This window comes from Ananas comosus, linkage group 1 (assembly GCF_001540865.1).
Source record: "Ananas comosus cultivar F153 linkage group 1, ASM154086v1, whole genome shotgun sequence".
Taxonomy (NCBI): domain Eukaryota; kingdom Viridiplantae; phylum Streptophyta; class Magnoliopsida; order Poales; family Bromeliaceae; genus Ananas; species Ananas comosus.
Window position 1 is genome coordinate 11,313,696 of NC_033621.1, and position 14,916 is coordinate 11,328,611.

Sequence of the window (14,916 nt, forward strand, 5' to 3'; positions counted from 1 at the left end):
AGCTTGGGCGCATGAAGTTCCTACATCCGGGATTGCATAGGATGCATATATAAACTACACGCCTGTTTCTTGTCGTTTAATTGCATGCATGGTCGTAGATTTCTCCGAAAGATAGCGATGGAAACTTTTTTTTTTTCCTTTTTTTTTTTTTTAAGTAGCTTCGTGATTATCATAACCTTAAACCAATGAAAGAAGATAATATATTATATATAGAGAGAGAGAGAGCGAGAGAGGGGCTAAAATACAAAAAAAAAAAAAATACTTTTTCTCCTGATTTTTAAAAATTTATATCTTACCCTTTAAAATATCAACTTAATGCATTAATTTATTCCCCTCAGTCACAAGTTATATTATTAATTATTTCGTTCATTATTTATAATTTATACCAAAAATACCCTATGACAAAAATATATTACAATTTTTTTTTTTATAAAATAAGTAAGAATAATTTGGTCATTTCGTCTTTCCATTAACACTGTAATCTCCTGAAATTATTTCTGAAATTAATGTAAAGGAGCAAAAATATATATAGATTTTTGAAAGTGAGGGAAAAAATGTAAAGTGCATATTTATAGAAAAATTTTCTGTACTTTAGTCATAGCAGGCCATAGGATGTTGTTTGTCCATGCATGCAATTTATAATTTAGAAGTAATTAATTCCATCAGTATGCATAAAAAGTAGAATAAAGATATTAGAATTGATAAATAACTTTATATGTATAATTAAAAAGATATTTATCCAAGGCTTATATAATAATGTATTGCTCAAAGAGTTGATCTAATGATAGAAAACTTGATAGCATTAGGTGTTAATTTGGTGCTATCGATAGCATTGTAGCCAGACTTTATATATAGAACTAGGCTAGAATACTATTAATAGCAAGTCATTGGTGCTATTAAATTTTCGGCCCTTTAATAAAACAATGTGCGGTTAGGATGATAGTGATTCCCTATGGTTTAGTAGGTGGTTGGTTGAATAGTATGATCTAATGGGTAAAAATAGTCAAAGGGTTGATCTAACGGCAGAAAATTTGATAGCACCAAGTGCTTGGTGCTATCGATAGTATTGTAGCCGGATTCTATATATAGAAATAGACTAGAATACTATTAATAGCACCAAAGTCATTGGTATATTAAATTTTCAGTCCTTTAATAAAGCGATGTGTGGTTAGGATGATAGTGGTCCCCTAGGGTTGAGTGGGTGATTGGTTGAATAGTAGGATCTAACGGATAAAAATGGTCAAATGGTTGATTTAATGGCAGAAAATTTGATAACACCAAATGTTTGGTGCTATCAATAGCATTGTATAGCGGGACTCTATGCATATATATATATATTAGAATTCTTTAGTTTAAACTTTTATTTCGGTTCCAGATATGAGCAGTATTTGAGGAAAAAAATTGAAAATTTAGTTACAACTGGTGCTATATTAGAGAGATAGGTAGCACGCTACCCACTTCGTTTATTTTATTTAAAAATAAACTTAGCTGGAAATATGAATCAACTAGGATTCGAACTTTGTGTTTTAATTTCAAGACTTAAAATTAAAACACGAAGTTTTCATTAAATAAAATAAACTTAGCTGGAAATGTGAATCAACTAGGATTCGAACTTTGTGTTTTAATTTCGAGACTTAAAATTAAAACACAAAGTTTTCATTTAAGTCTTTGTGCTTCTGCTACAAAGAGGACTCGTTTAGAAGTTTTTTTTTATCAATAAGTGCTTTTTATAATAGTTTTGTTCAAACAATACTTCATCAAATAGCACTATATAATCTAAAACCTAAAGCTAGGCGAAACAGATAATTAGTACCTACCAAAAGATTCAAACTTACATACCTATAATAGGAGAAATAGTTATTAGGAAAAATTTCTTCAATACCCTTCCAAGTAGTTCTAATTTCATGAATACCCTTCAAAATTTTAAAATTTCATATTTGCCCTCCAAAAGTATGGAAAAATTTCAAAAATACCCTCACTGCTAGCAATATGTTATATTAGCTTCAAATACCAATTTTACCCTCTATTTTAATTTAATCACCACTCTCACAATTTTTTTTTTGAATATATGGAGACCCCCTCAATTACTACCCATTGTGAAATACCCTCCTAAATTTAACTTTTTAATTAAAGTCTTCTTAAATTTTATTTTCTTAAATTGAATGATTTTTTATTAATAAATTAGAGATTTTATCTAATCCATTAATGATTCAAACAAATTTAATAATTTTAATAACCTCGTAGTATATAAAATTAAATAAGTTTCTGTTCAAAAAAGAAAATTAATAAAAACTTCAAGGATTCACTTAAATGACCTATAGTTGATAGTTTTAGTATAAATATCAAAAATAAGTGAAAAAACTTTGATTTTTAAACAAAAAATAAGGGTAAAATGGTCATTTCATATTTTGAAATAAAATAAAAAAATGCTATGTTGACGAAAGTTAGCAAAAAATTATCGGTGAGGGTATTTATGAAAGAAATATTGTATGTAGATCTAGGGGTATTTGTGAAATTTTAAAAATTCAAAGGGTATTTATGATATTTCATAACTTTGTGAGGGTACAAATGAAATTAACCCTACCAAAAGATTCAAACTTACATACCTATAGTAGGAGAAATAGTTATTTTATGTAAAGCATTTGTTAAACAAAAAAAATTGAAAAGTCTACTACTGCAGAATAAAGCAGAAATAATCTTGTTTTGATGCTCAAAAACAAAGTTTTAATTTGATCCTTCTACTCTCTTTTCTTATATAATACCTCTTATAATTCGATTCAATCAGCACTTTCTTAAATAGTATACTAAAAAATATGAAATAATCGTTATACTTTAAAAACTTAAAACTAGTAGATAATGGTGTTTTTATATTTTTATATTTAACACTCTCCATTATGTCAGTTCAAAATATGGATTTGAATTAAATATGAGAAAATTACTTATGTTAGAAATCTGACGTGACTCGAACTCAAAACATTCTATGCTGATACCATATTAAAGAATATGAAACGATTTATTATACTCTAAAGCCTTAAACCAGTAAAAAAAAAAAAGATACTTTTATATTTTTATATTAATCAGAGTTGAGACACAGATGTTAGCACATCTTGTCAAAAGTTTGGCAGCAGTACTAGTGCAGTGTCCCCACCCTAACTAGATAGGTTAATTTATCATCCAAACATATATAGATAACAAATAAATTGAGTTTCTATCTATATATATTCTAGAATGTTGTGTTTGTTTACTAATTACTTGACATGTCCAAATTGACTAGCTAGCAAAAGTGACATGTCCAATTTGACTAAAGCCATCTTTTGCTCTTAATTTGTTCAAATCTCTTATGCTCCGTTTGGATTATGAAAATATTATATTACATGCAGTAAAAAAAAACAATAAAAAAATATTGTATATATATATGATATTACGTTGCGTATATTGTAATAAGTCAGTTACAGTATATTTTTTTCGATCCCATAAAAAAATAAAATATATATATATTTTATATGCTTTTGTCTTAATTCTATTTTGACTAATCACATTAGATAGTCCATGATATAAAACATACCCTTAAATTTTTTTTTTCTTCATTGTTATGTGTGAGAAGGGTCAAGAGAAAGGTGACAAATTTTTCCAATGGGCTCTTTGAATTTTTATGAGGAGTTGATTTCTTTTCATCTCATTATCACTTTGCCCCAATTTTCTTACTATTTTCTCTAGAATACTACTGTTGGTTTGAACTAGTTATCATTGATAAATATTATTTTATTATCATACAACAAATATATGTTATATATAAGTAAAAACAGTTGGTTTCTGATTTTCTTTTTTTTTTATTTTTTTGACCTTTCAATGATGTTAAATTTAAAACGACAAATATAGGCCTCATTTGGTATTGTTGCTATTTTTTTTTTTTTATTTAGTAGCAAATTTTATATGAGTGAAGGAACCAAAAAATTGACTCTAGCTGTATATACGAAATTAAGCTAGAATACTATTAACAGCACCAAGTCATTAGTGCTATTAAATTTTGGCTTTTGGATGAAGCGATGTGCGATTAGGATGACAGTGACCTCTTAGGGTTGAGTAGTTGGTTGGTTGAATAGTATGATTTAACGGATGAAAATGGTCAAAGGGATAGCTCTAACGATTGAAAACTCATAAGTACAAAAGAATTTATACTCATAAAAGTATAGTAGCCGGACTCTATATATACACTACAACGGAATTAGGTTATAGGGACACATGTTTGGAACACTTTTATGTAAGTGTCTCATTTATGCCAAAACTTTAAAAAAAAAAATCTGCTAATGCCTAAGTATAAAGCCCAATCCAACTAAAAATAAAAGATTACTCTACTCAATCAACCCCACCCAGCTCATTCGGCCCGATTACAAACAGAAAAGAAAAAAAAAATCGATCATCATCTCCCATTCTCCTCTCTCACTCAATCCACTGAAATTCTAGACGAAGAGCCCTTCCCTCTCCTTATCCTCCGCCACCGCAGCCAACGAGGTAGAGTTTCGGCAGTTGTTAAATACTTAAATAAGTATTAGTAAATTAGCAGCACTCTTTTTAGGTTATACCGACACTCTTTAACTGTCATTATATACCTAGTGACCCCACATATAGCAACACTTTTTTAAAATGTCGGTAATTTAGCCAGCAGCACTTTTTTTGACATGTACTGACATTTAAAAGTGTCGTTATAGACCGTTTTTGTTGTAGTGATAGATTAAGACTTTTATACTCTTATGAGTATAGACCCTTTTGTACTATTAGATTTTTGTACTTATATGTAGTGAGAGAAACCATAGTACTATTGATAGTTAAAAAAAAAAAATAGTATTTACTATCTACCATTTACTCCTTGCATTCATAATATTACTACTACCAGATAGTTAAATCTAATTCAAAATATAAAAAATAGATAGCTAACATTATTTCGCTGCAATCAATAGAATTCTTTTCACGTATACTGGCTATATATATATATATAGAGAGAGAGAGAGAGAGTAAAGCTATTATACTATTGAAAGTATAAAGGATATGGTGCTTTCAACTTTTTGACCTTTAGATCAACCCTTTTAATTATTTTTAAACTTTGGATTAATACTTACCCTGTAGGGACCACTCAATCCTAAGGGTACTACGTACTCAATCTTAAAGGGGACTGCAATCATCTCAACCGTACAATTCTTAATCCAGAGATCAAAAAGTTGAAAGCACCGTATTCTCTATACTTCTTATAGCACAGTAACTCTACACTAATATTATATATATTAATACATATATATATTATATAATATATACTATACTATATATGATTATATTGATATATGAGCCGAGAATACTTTTAAAGTGACTCAAAGTGAGGTGGTATGCCGTTGCGAGGTGGTGCTTTTGAGTTTTAACATTGGATGGGGAGTTTAGGTTGAGATAATGTGGTAGGTGGTGAATAGTGGATATGTATTTGATCTAAGGGATATTAATAATTAAGGAGTAGATCTAAGGCTAGAACTGGAAGATCTTAAGGCGGTTCGGGTGCTTCTAAAAGTATTCTAGCTCAATTATCATATATTATATATATATATATATATATATATATATATATATATATATATATATATATATATAGAGCTACTATACTCTTATGAGTATAGAGCCCTTCGTCCTTAAAAGTTATTTTTTATGATGGAACTTCCGAATCGACGATTGCGTTAAATATGATCTAAAGTATTTAAAATTTCTAAAAAGTAAATTTCATAATTTTGCGAAACTATAATAAAGTCAATCAAGCGGGCATAAAATGAACGGTCAAAATCCAACGACATTCTAAAAATAGATGATCGGAATCTTCAATTTAAGATTGGAATTATTTATCTTTATATAGATAGTGAAAAGAATTTTCTATCAAAAATTTCACTGATTCTTTTACACCGTTAAACTAACAAGTATTCAATACCGGCCGTTAAAAATTGTCAATTTTGAAATCTTTTTATTGTAATGTAAATGATGTCGAAAAATTATAAAATTTAATTTCTAAAAATTTTAAATATTTTAGATAACGTTTAACAGTATAAATCGTCGATTCGGAAATCCTATCATCAAAAATAATTTATGAATATGAAAGCGATCGTGCCGATAAGAACATATATGCTTGTCATAATATGCGAAATGAATCCTACAAGAGGGCCGGAACTGGACAAATAAATGCTTAATATAAATTAATTGGATTTTTGTTTCCTCTTTCTTGTTCTTTCTTTTTTTTTTTTGTCTTTTTGATGTTTCCTTTTTAGTTTATATCCCCCACTATAAACCACATATTAATTGGTGACCACATATTATTATTACTCTTTCTCTCTCTCTCTCTCCCTCTCTCCATTAACACTTCTCCTACATATATATACATGTATACATGCTTCATCTCTTTCATTAAGAAAAAAAAAAAAAAACATACTCTTTTGTTTATTAAGAACCCAAAAGAGAGAGAGAGAGAGAGAGAGAGAGAGAGGGGTTCATCATCGATCATGGCACAATCCAAAGAAGCCAAAAACCATCCTCTTCTCCTTCTCTCTCTACTCTTCATATTTAATATCTCTCCATGTTTCTCTCTCAACAACATCACAAACCTCCCTGGCTTTGATGGGCCTCTCCCCTTCTACTTTGAAACTGGGTATATATATATCTAATGAACTACTTAGTTGCATGCATGCATGCATGCATGCGTGCGTGCGTGCGTGCGTGGGTGCATGGTTTGTATAAATATGTATAGTAATGATAATAAAAATTATTACTGTTATGATTAATTGTGTGTTAATTGCATGTGTTATGTAGGTACGTGGAGGTGGATGAGGTGAAGGGGGTGGAGCTGTTCTACTATTTCATAAAGTCCGAGGGGTTTCCCGCAAAAGATCCACTCCTCCTTTGGCTCACTGGTGGGCCGGGGTGCTCTGCTTTCTCCGGCTTGGTCTTTGAGATTGGTGAGATTTATCATCTTTTTATTTTTTTATTCTTATTATTATTACTATTTTTTTTAACTATTTTTTAAGTTTTTCAAATTTTTTTTCTCCTTTTTTTGTGTGTGGATGGACCTGGAACTTAATTTGAATGCGATCGCTAATAAACGCATACGCTTGGGCTTGAACTTTTCGACCTTATATATATATATATATATATATGGAACGTATAATAAGGAATTAGATGTTAATTATTGCCTTTTTTTAATAGAGAATTAAGTAATTTTCAAAGTTTTTTTTTTGTGGGGAAAAATTTAGAAAACTCATTAATTTTTTTTCTTATAATTTGAGTTTTTTAAAAAAATTATAAAATTCGGGGTATGTCGGACCGTGTCAGGCAAAATCGATCCAGCTATAAAAAAAAAAAGAAAGACCCAGCACGGCACAGCCTAGGCCGAAATTGTTCAGCATGCGAAGTTAATCCGACAGGAAAAGGGGGCCCAGCCCGGCTCGGTTCGTGCTTCGCTGAAATCAACTACTACTTGATTAATAAAGATAAAAAAAGAAACAAAAGTTTATAAACCAAATAAAAAGCACATTGAAATTAGACTTAGTTTGGTATTGAGATCCTGACACTATTAGATAAAATAGAGTTTAGATAAAAATATATAAGGGTATGCTTTTGGGTTCTCCAGTGGGACCACAGAAAAAAATATGGTAACCGACTCATCGTCATATACATAACGCAATATTATATACGAAAACAAACATGATATTTTTTCATCATACTTTTTTATCATATATAACGTAATCTCTTCGCAATCCCAAACAAAGCCTAAGTAACAAGTATATTTATGGAGCTAATCAATTTGTGATTGCAGGTCCTTTGCAATTTGATGTTGCAGGCTACACAGAGGGCCTTCCATCTTTGGTCTACAACCCACTCTCTTGGACTAAGGCACTTCAACTCTCTCTCTCTCTCTCTCTCTCTCTCTCTCTCTCTCTCTCTCTCATTTAAAATTGGTTTGCAAATTTTAGCGCGTGTTAACGTGGTGCTATAGAAATCTTTATATTATTACGTATCAGGGCGTGGGCAATCGACCTCGCCTGTTCGCGGCGTGCAGCTCGTGTCGGCTCGACAGGTCGGCCCTCAAGTCGATAATGGTTCGTTAAATAAATAAGCGAACACGAGGTGAATTTTCAGCTAGCTTTTAATAATGCCGGCTGGGTCAGCTCACTCGTATTCGACTTGTTAACAGCCTTGAAATGATAGGGTACTACTATAATATGATATATATAGAGGAGGTATAGTATAGAGTAGTATATATATACAGGTATATGTAGGGTATCGTATATAAATAATTGGTTTTTAGCTTAATCTAAATATAAAGCCTAACTCAATTATAAAAAAAAGTCATTTATATATAAAATTTCAACTATTAGATCAAAGTCAAATAGATAAGATTTCATAAATTTATTTTCTATACTTATCCTTCATAATTTTTTTAACTTGTTGTCACGAGCCAGCTCGTATTTGCCTTGTATTCGGCTCGTTAATAAATGAGCCGAACACGAGCTGAATTTTTCAGCTTGATATTTTAATGAGCTAGCTCGTTTTTATGAAATGAGTCGAACACTAATGTGCCAGCAAATTTTAGTGGCATGTTTGAATTGTTTGCACAAACCAATTAAAAGCTTTTGCACCATATATATATATATATATACATAGAGTCCTGCTAAGATACTATCGATAGCACCAAGCATTTGATACTATCAAGTTTTCCGCCGTTAGATTTAACTATTTGACTATTTTTATCCATTAAATTATACTATTAAATCAATAACTCACTTAACCCTATGAGGTCCATATTATTCTAACCGTATATTTTTTTTCATTCAAGGGCCAAAAATCTGAAAGCATCAATAGCTTTGTACTATTGATAGTATTTCAACTTAGTTCTCTCTCTCTCTCTCTCTATATATATATATATCAACAATTTATAAAGGAAATATTCTGAGAGAGATCTACATGCAGCAGTTTAAAGTCTATTTGATTTTAAGGCACAAAATTAATGTTGTATCATATATTTGGTGTATGACAAATCAATCATATGCATTTAGATTAGGCCAGATATATATTTAGAACAGCTCTTTGTTTCAACCAAAAACGTGTGACGGAAAAAAGTATCAACTAATAAATATTCAAAGAAAGATGCTTGCAGAGAAAACTCTCTCATACAAATGCGAACTAACTTTAGTGTGTGCATAAAATATTAAAAGATTATTGGTTGATCGGCTTAAGCTTTTAGAGTAATCGGTTGTTTCGCATTGCATGTCTTGCAGGTCAGCAGCATCATCTTCCTTGATTCCCCAGTAGATGCAGGCTTCTCATACGCAAAAAAGCAGGCAGGCTACGTAGCAGGAGACCTCATAACTGCGCGCCAAATCCTCGTCTTTCTTAAAAAAGTAAAAAAAAAAAAAAAAAAAAAAAAAAGAGTTGAGCTAGAATACTATCGATAGCAAATAGGCTCTATTGTCATCTATTTGTTTTTTATGATAGAGCCTCCAAATCGACGATCTGCACCGTTGAACATGATCTATATCACTTGAAGTGTTTAGAAATCAAATTTCAAATCTTTTCGACATTATTTGCCTAATGATCAAAGGTTTCAAAATTTGTAATTTTAATGGTCGATATGAATCGTTTTCTCGTTTAACGGCGTAAGGATATCCAAAATTAATTACATTTTTGTTAGAAATTTATTTAAACTATTTAAAACAAGATCTATACTCTTGATCTTGATTACAAGACTCCTATCATCATTTTTTAAAGAATATTTATTTTCAGCCATTCATTTTTGTGTCCACTCGATGGATAAGAGAACAATATTGAAAATGTATGAAAGTTGATTTCTAAACACTTCAAGTAGTATAGATCATGTTTAACGGTACCGATCGTCGATTCGGAGGATCCATCATCGAAAACAAATGGGTGGCAACGGAGCCCATTTGCTATCAATGGTATTCTAGCTCAACTCTCTCTCTCTCTCTCTCTCTCTATATATATATATAGAGCAGGGCTGCTGTGCTCTCAGGAGCATGGGGGCCTCCGTGCTCCTGAGCCATTTTCGATGATGAAATATTCGAATCGACGATCGACTCCGTTAGACTTGATCTAGCGCATTTGAAGTTTCTTGAAAATAATTTTTGCGATTTTTTGATATTATTTACCTAGCGATTGAAAGGATTCAAAATCCATAATTTTTAATGGTTGATATTTGCCGTTTTCAAGTTTAACGGTGTAGAAGTATTCAAATCAGATGAAATTTTGATAGAAAATTTTTTATACTATCTACGACAAGATCAATATTTCTGATCGAAAATTTTAGTATTATATCACCACTTTTTATAGGATTTTTATTTTCAGCCGTTAAAAATTATTGATTTTGAATCCTTTCGATTGCTAGGTAAATAATATCAAAAAATCACAAAAATTATTTTCTAGAAACTTCAAATATGCTAGATCAAGTTTAACGGAGCCGATCGTTGATTCGAAAATTCCATCATCGAAAATGGCTCACAACAGCCTTGCTCTCTCTCTCTCTCTCTCTCTCTCTCTCNAATTAGTTTTGACGTTATAATAGGAGATACCACATTTGGAAAAATGTTATATATGAGAGATCTGCGTGAAAAAAATGTATGCAGAGCAGATGGATGGAACATAATATGCTAATTTAATTATGATTGTCGCTAATTTTCATTACTTTTTTTATTGTCTCCCTTATTTTTGGTGGGAAAAAGAAAAAAAAAATTTCTTTTTGCATATCTAAAAATTTAGTATAAATCTTATATCTTACTGTCCAAGAATTTAAACAACATATTCTGAGTCTTTAGTTAAAAAAAATTAAAAAAAAAGTGAAAAGACTAAGTACAGAGTAAAAAAAATGTAAGATTTATACCTATACTTTTGGCAAGTTCCTACGCCAAAATCAGTTAAACATCGCTACCAAAGCTTTTGGCTTTATTTGGTATTACAAGCTAGCATTTTTTTTATAGTTTATTTATAGTTTGATAGAATTTGTGATATTTTTTGGCAATAAATGAAAATTATGAACTATCCTTTTTTTCCCTTTTAAGGAATGCTTTTTTCTTTTTTTTTTGACATTAAGTCAGATTGCATTATAAATTAGTCACGACTATGAGTAGATTTTTTATTTCCCAGCATATCTAACCATGTAGAATTTTTTCATTACAAAAAAAAAAAAAAACAATCCTAATGTTTTTGCATCCTAATGTTTTGATATATCAAATTTCTCCCCAATTTTTATTTTCTCTCTTATTCTAACTACCCATCAAAATTAACAAGAGCCGCTATACTCTTATATATATATTTATCTTTTTCTCTCTATATCTCTATCTATATATATATATATATATATATAGTTGAGCTAGAATACTCTCAAAAGCACCAAGTGAGGGGTACTTTTGAGTTTTTAGCCATTGGATGGAGAGATATAATAATATTATACTAATCATAATATTATACTGATCTGATGTCACTGTCGCTGATTCATTAAGTAATCGAACCACTGGTCGAATCAGTAACACCTTAAACCTGCAGTTTGCTACATAATTCCACCTTTAAAATACATTGAAAGAGCTATGTAACTCTTCATTACTACACATTTATATTGAATCAAACAAAATTACTACAATGGCTATATTGAAAAACTTTTTTCCTTTTTTTTTTTTGGTCCTGCAGTGGTTGAGTGATCACCCGGAGTTCATCTCCAATCCCCTCTACATCGGCGGCGATTCGTATTCCGGCATCACCGTGCCCGTGGCTTCGTCGGAAATCGTTAAAAGTAATTTCTTGTTACCCTTCAATTATTAGCCTATATGTACGTATTTTATGTATGTTACATTTGTTTAAGTAGAACATGTCAAAATTTTATAGCGTGTTATTTCTTAGAAAGGAAAAAAAGAAAACCATGGTAGCTACAATATGTTATGTGGTTTCTCCTAGATATTGTTTTATTTTACTATTCGCTGAATCATTTTGTTGCTAAATTGAACATATTTTGTTAATAAATTTAATTATATATTATATACCTTTTTACAGGTAATCATGCTAGTGATGGGCTGAAGCTTAATCTCAAGGTTAATGACTAATTAATCTCACAAAAAAAAAACAAATATTTGGGGCAAAATTCATAGTAAAACTTTTCAAATCTTGTTCTGGTATATATATATATATTGGGGACATAAGAGTTTATAGATTTTTGGATTTTTTTTTGACATTTTTTCAGGGTTATCTAGTCGGCAACGGAGCGACCGATTATCTCAATTTCGATGGTAACTCAAAGGTTCCATTTGCTCATGGCATGGGGCTTATATCAGATGAAATGTATGAGGTAAAACAATATCAAATACTTAAAAAAGTTTTTGTAGTGCCAAGTTAAATGTTTATGTATTAGCCAAGTGCTTAGTTGGAACATTAATTACTTATTCTTAATCTAATCAATCTTATTCTTTGAGTTGTTTTATAAACTTTGTTCTCTTGTTCCGAATTTTAGGCCGCGAAGAACACTTGTGGAGGGCAATACTTACTTCCACCTAATCCCGAATGCGCGAAAAATGTTGAAACTATCAATGAGGTGAGAGAGAAGTTTCAACATCAATTGTTAGCTATCCTCAATTTGTAGCTAAAACAAATTCTCTTTGTGTGTGTGTGTGTGTGTATGTATTTATGTTTGAATCTGCAGTGTTTGCAAGGCATAAATGTAGTCCACATTTTGGAGCCACTTTGCGGTTTCGCGAGCCCGAAGCGCGATGTAATTTCCGCAGATAGAAAGAAGCCAATAGGGTACAATGAGGAAGAGTTCTCACTACTGAAACTGGGCCTTCCGGTGGAGTGTAGAGTAATGCTGCTTCTGCAAACTGATCATTTCTGTACCAGTTATCACATAAAATATCATTTTTATGACGGAAAAGACAATGAAATTTCGATCCGAATTCCTCTCGCAGGATTCTGGATACCGACTCTCGTATGTGTGGGCGGACGACGGTGCTGTAAGAGAGGCTCTCGGCATTCGTAAGGTACACAACAAGCACTAAAATTTGATAACAAAAATGATGAATGTGAGTTGTTGTTGTTGTTGTTGTTGTTTTTGTTGTATTCAGTGCAGATTCTTTGTTTCTTTAGTTCAGAAAATGATTGTTTCAGCATTATCTGATGCAAAAGTTTGAATGGTGTGCTATGCAGGGATCAATAGGTTCCTGGATGAGATGTAACTATTCCCAAAACTACGCGAACGATTTCACGAGTGTTATCGAACTCCATCGGAATCTTACTGCTCAAGGATACCAAGCTCTCATATACAGGTTCGATCATTTTCGCTGTCGGTACAAATCTTCATTCATGTCATCTTATGCTGGCTTTTTCTCTGTTTCTTTGACATGAGACATTGCGTTGACGCAGCGGTGATCACGACATGGATATGCCGTTCGTGGGCACAGAAGCGTGGGTAAGATCTCTCGGTTTCCCCATTGTTGATGACTGGCGGTCTTGGTGGGTTGATGGACAAGTTGCGGGGTAAAGCTCCAAACTGAATTTAATCTTCTCCCGTGTAAATCAGGCTTTATTGGTAGAATTAGAGCTTCTGCAAAAATGTTGTTTTGAGTTAGAGCTTTTTTGGCCAAGGTTATGCAAAATCACTTGCTTTCTAAGGCCAAATCCCATCAAAGAATCCAATCAAGAGCAGCTACATGCCCGGCAAATTTACACGGCAAATACTAACTTCGCCCTCAAAAGTGTAAACAAAACCTAAAATAAGGGCTGTAATTTAGAATACCCTCTACAACTTTCTGCTTAAGCAAAAGTAAGAGCTTTATATTGGAGCTTCTGATCCTGGATTCTAGAAGCTTGTTTTTGCTTCTCGCCTTCTCTGACTGTAAAAACTCAAGATTTTTATCTACAGACACCAATCTACTATTTCTCGAAATACAGAAGTTGTTCCGAAAGCCAAGCTGGACAAACGCTTAGGTTTCAACCTAGGAAAACAAGAAAATATTAGGATTACACTTTTCACTCTGATGACATTTTACTTCTGGTTTCTCTCAGGTACACAAGGACTTACTCCAACAACTTCACATTTGCCACTGTAAAAGTAAGTACTAGTGATAATCAAAATAGAAGGAAGATAATAACACCAAGCAAAGAGTGATTTTTTTGTTTTCTGTGTTCATCTTTGATACAGGGTGCAGGACACACAGCTCCAGAATACAAGCCAAAGGAGTGCCTAGCAATGGTCCAAAGGTGGTTTTCCAGTCTCCCTCTCTGATGTCGGCGGAGACGATGGCCGCAGAAGCGCCATTTACAAACCTGGATGTAGAAACTTATACACAGCCTGGATGTACACAGCTAGAAATGAGAATATGATACCACTAAATTTTACATTTGAGTTGGGTGTGAGCACCAACCAATTGAATGCTACACTTTTGCAGGTTCAGATAGAAATAAGTTCCTGTATCTATACAGTTTCAGGAAGCAGAAAAGAAAAATAACCATTACGGCAGCAGTTGGATAACTTATGCTTTTTACTTTATCAAAAAGTTAAAAAAGTTGGCTGATGAGTTCAGAAACTTGAGATCAGCATTGAGTTTAGATATTGTTTGGTATTGTTAACAACAAAACTTTTTTTTTTTCCAACAGATATTGTTTCAGATGAAAGGATGGTGCATTGCTCACAACCTCTGCATCTCCTTTGGTTCATTTGGCAACAAAATCAAAATGAAAAATTAGTTACTTATTGTTACCAGTTTTTAAGATGGCATTGCACATCCCATCGCAAACTATCTAACAATGACATCACAAATAACCGACCGTCCCTAGAGCAAGGGGCAAAGGACTCGATGGTTGGTACCCGAGGCCCCAAATTCGAATTCTAGTTGATTCACA

At 32.0% G+C, this 14,916-nt stretch overlaps 1 protein-coding gene across 2 annotated transcripts; it reads left to right on the plus strand.

Moving 5' to 3' along the window:
- LOC109707307 (serine carboxypeptidase-like 2) lies at positions 6,441–14,617 on the plus strand. 2 transcript variants are annotated; one of them, XM_020228479.1, is made up of 14 exons: positions 6,441–6,673; positions 6,835–6,980; positions 7,838–7,914; positions 9,300–9,422; positions 11,719–11,821; positions 12,079–12,116; positions 12,266–12,370; positions 12,533–12,613; positions 12,722–12,877; positions 12,984–13,055; positions 13,222–13,340; positions 13,438–13,551; positions 14,080–14,125; positions 14,216–14,617. In XM_020228479.1, exons 1-14 carry the CDS (start codon positions 6,528–6,530, stop codon positions 14,297–14,299), a joined length of 1,410 nt encoding a protein of 469 aa, XP_020084068.1. In that variant the 5' UTR covers positions 6,441–6,527; the 3' UTR covers positions 14,300–14,617. The 2 variants fall into 2 exon arrangements, with proteins under 2 accessions (XP_020084068.1, XP_020084076.1); XM_020228487.1 differs by lacking the exons at positions 14,080–14,125; positions 14,216–14,617 and adding an exon at positions 13,660–13,896.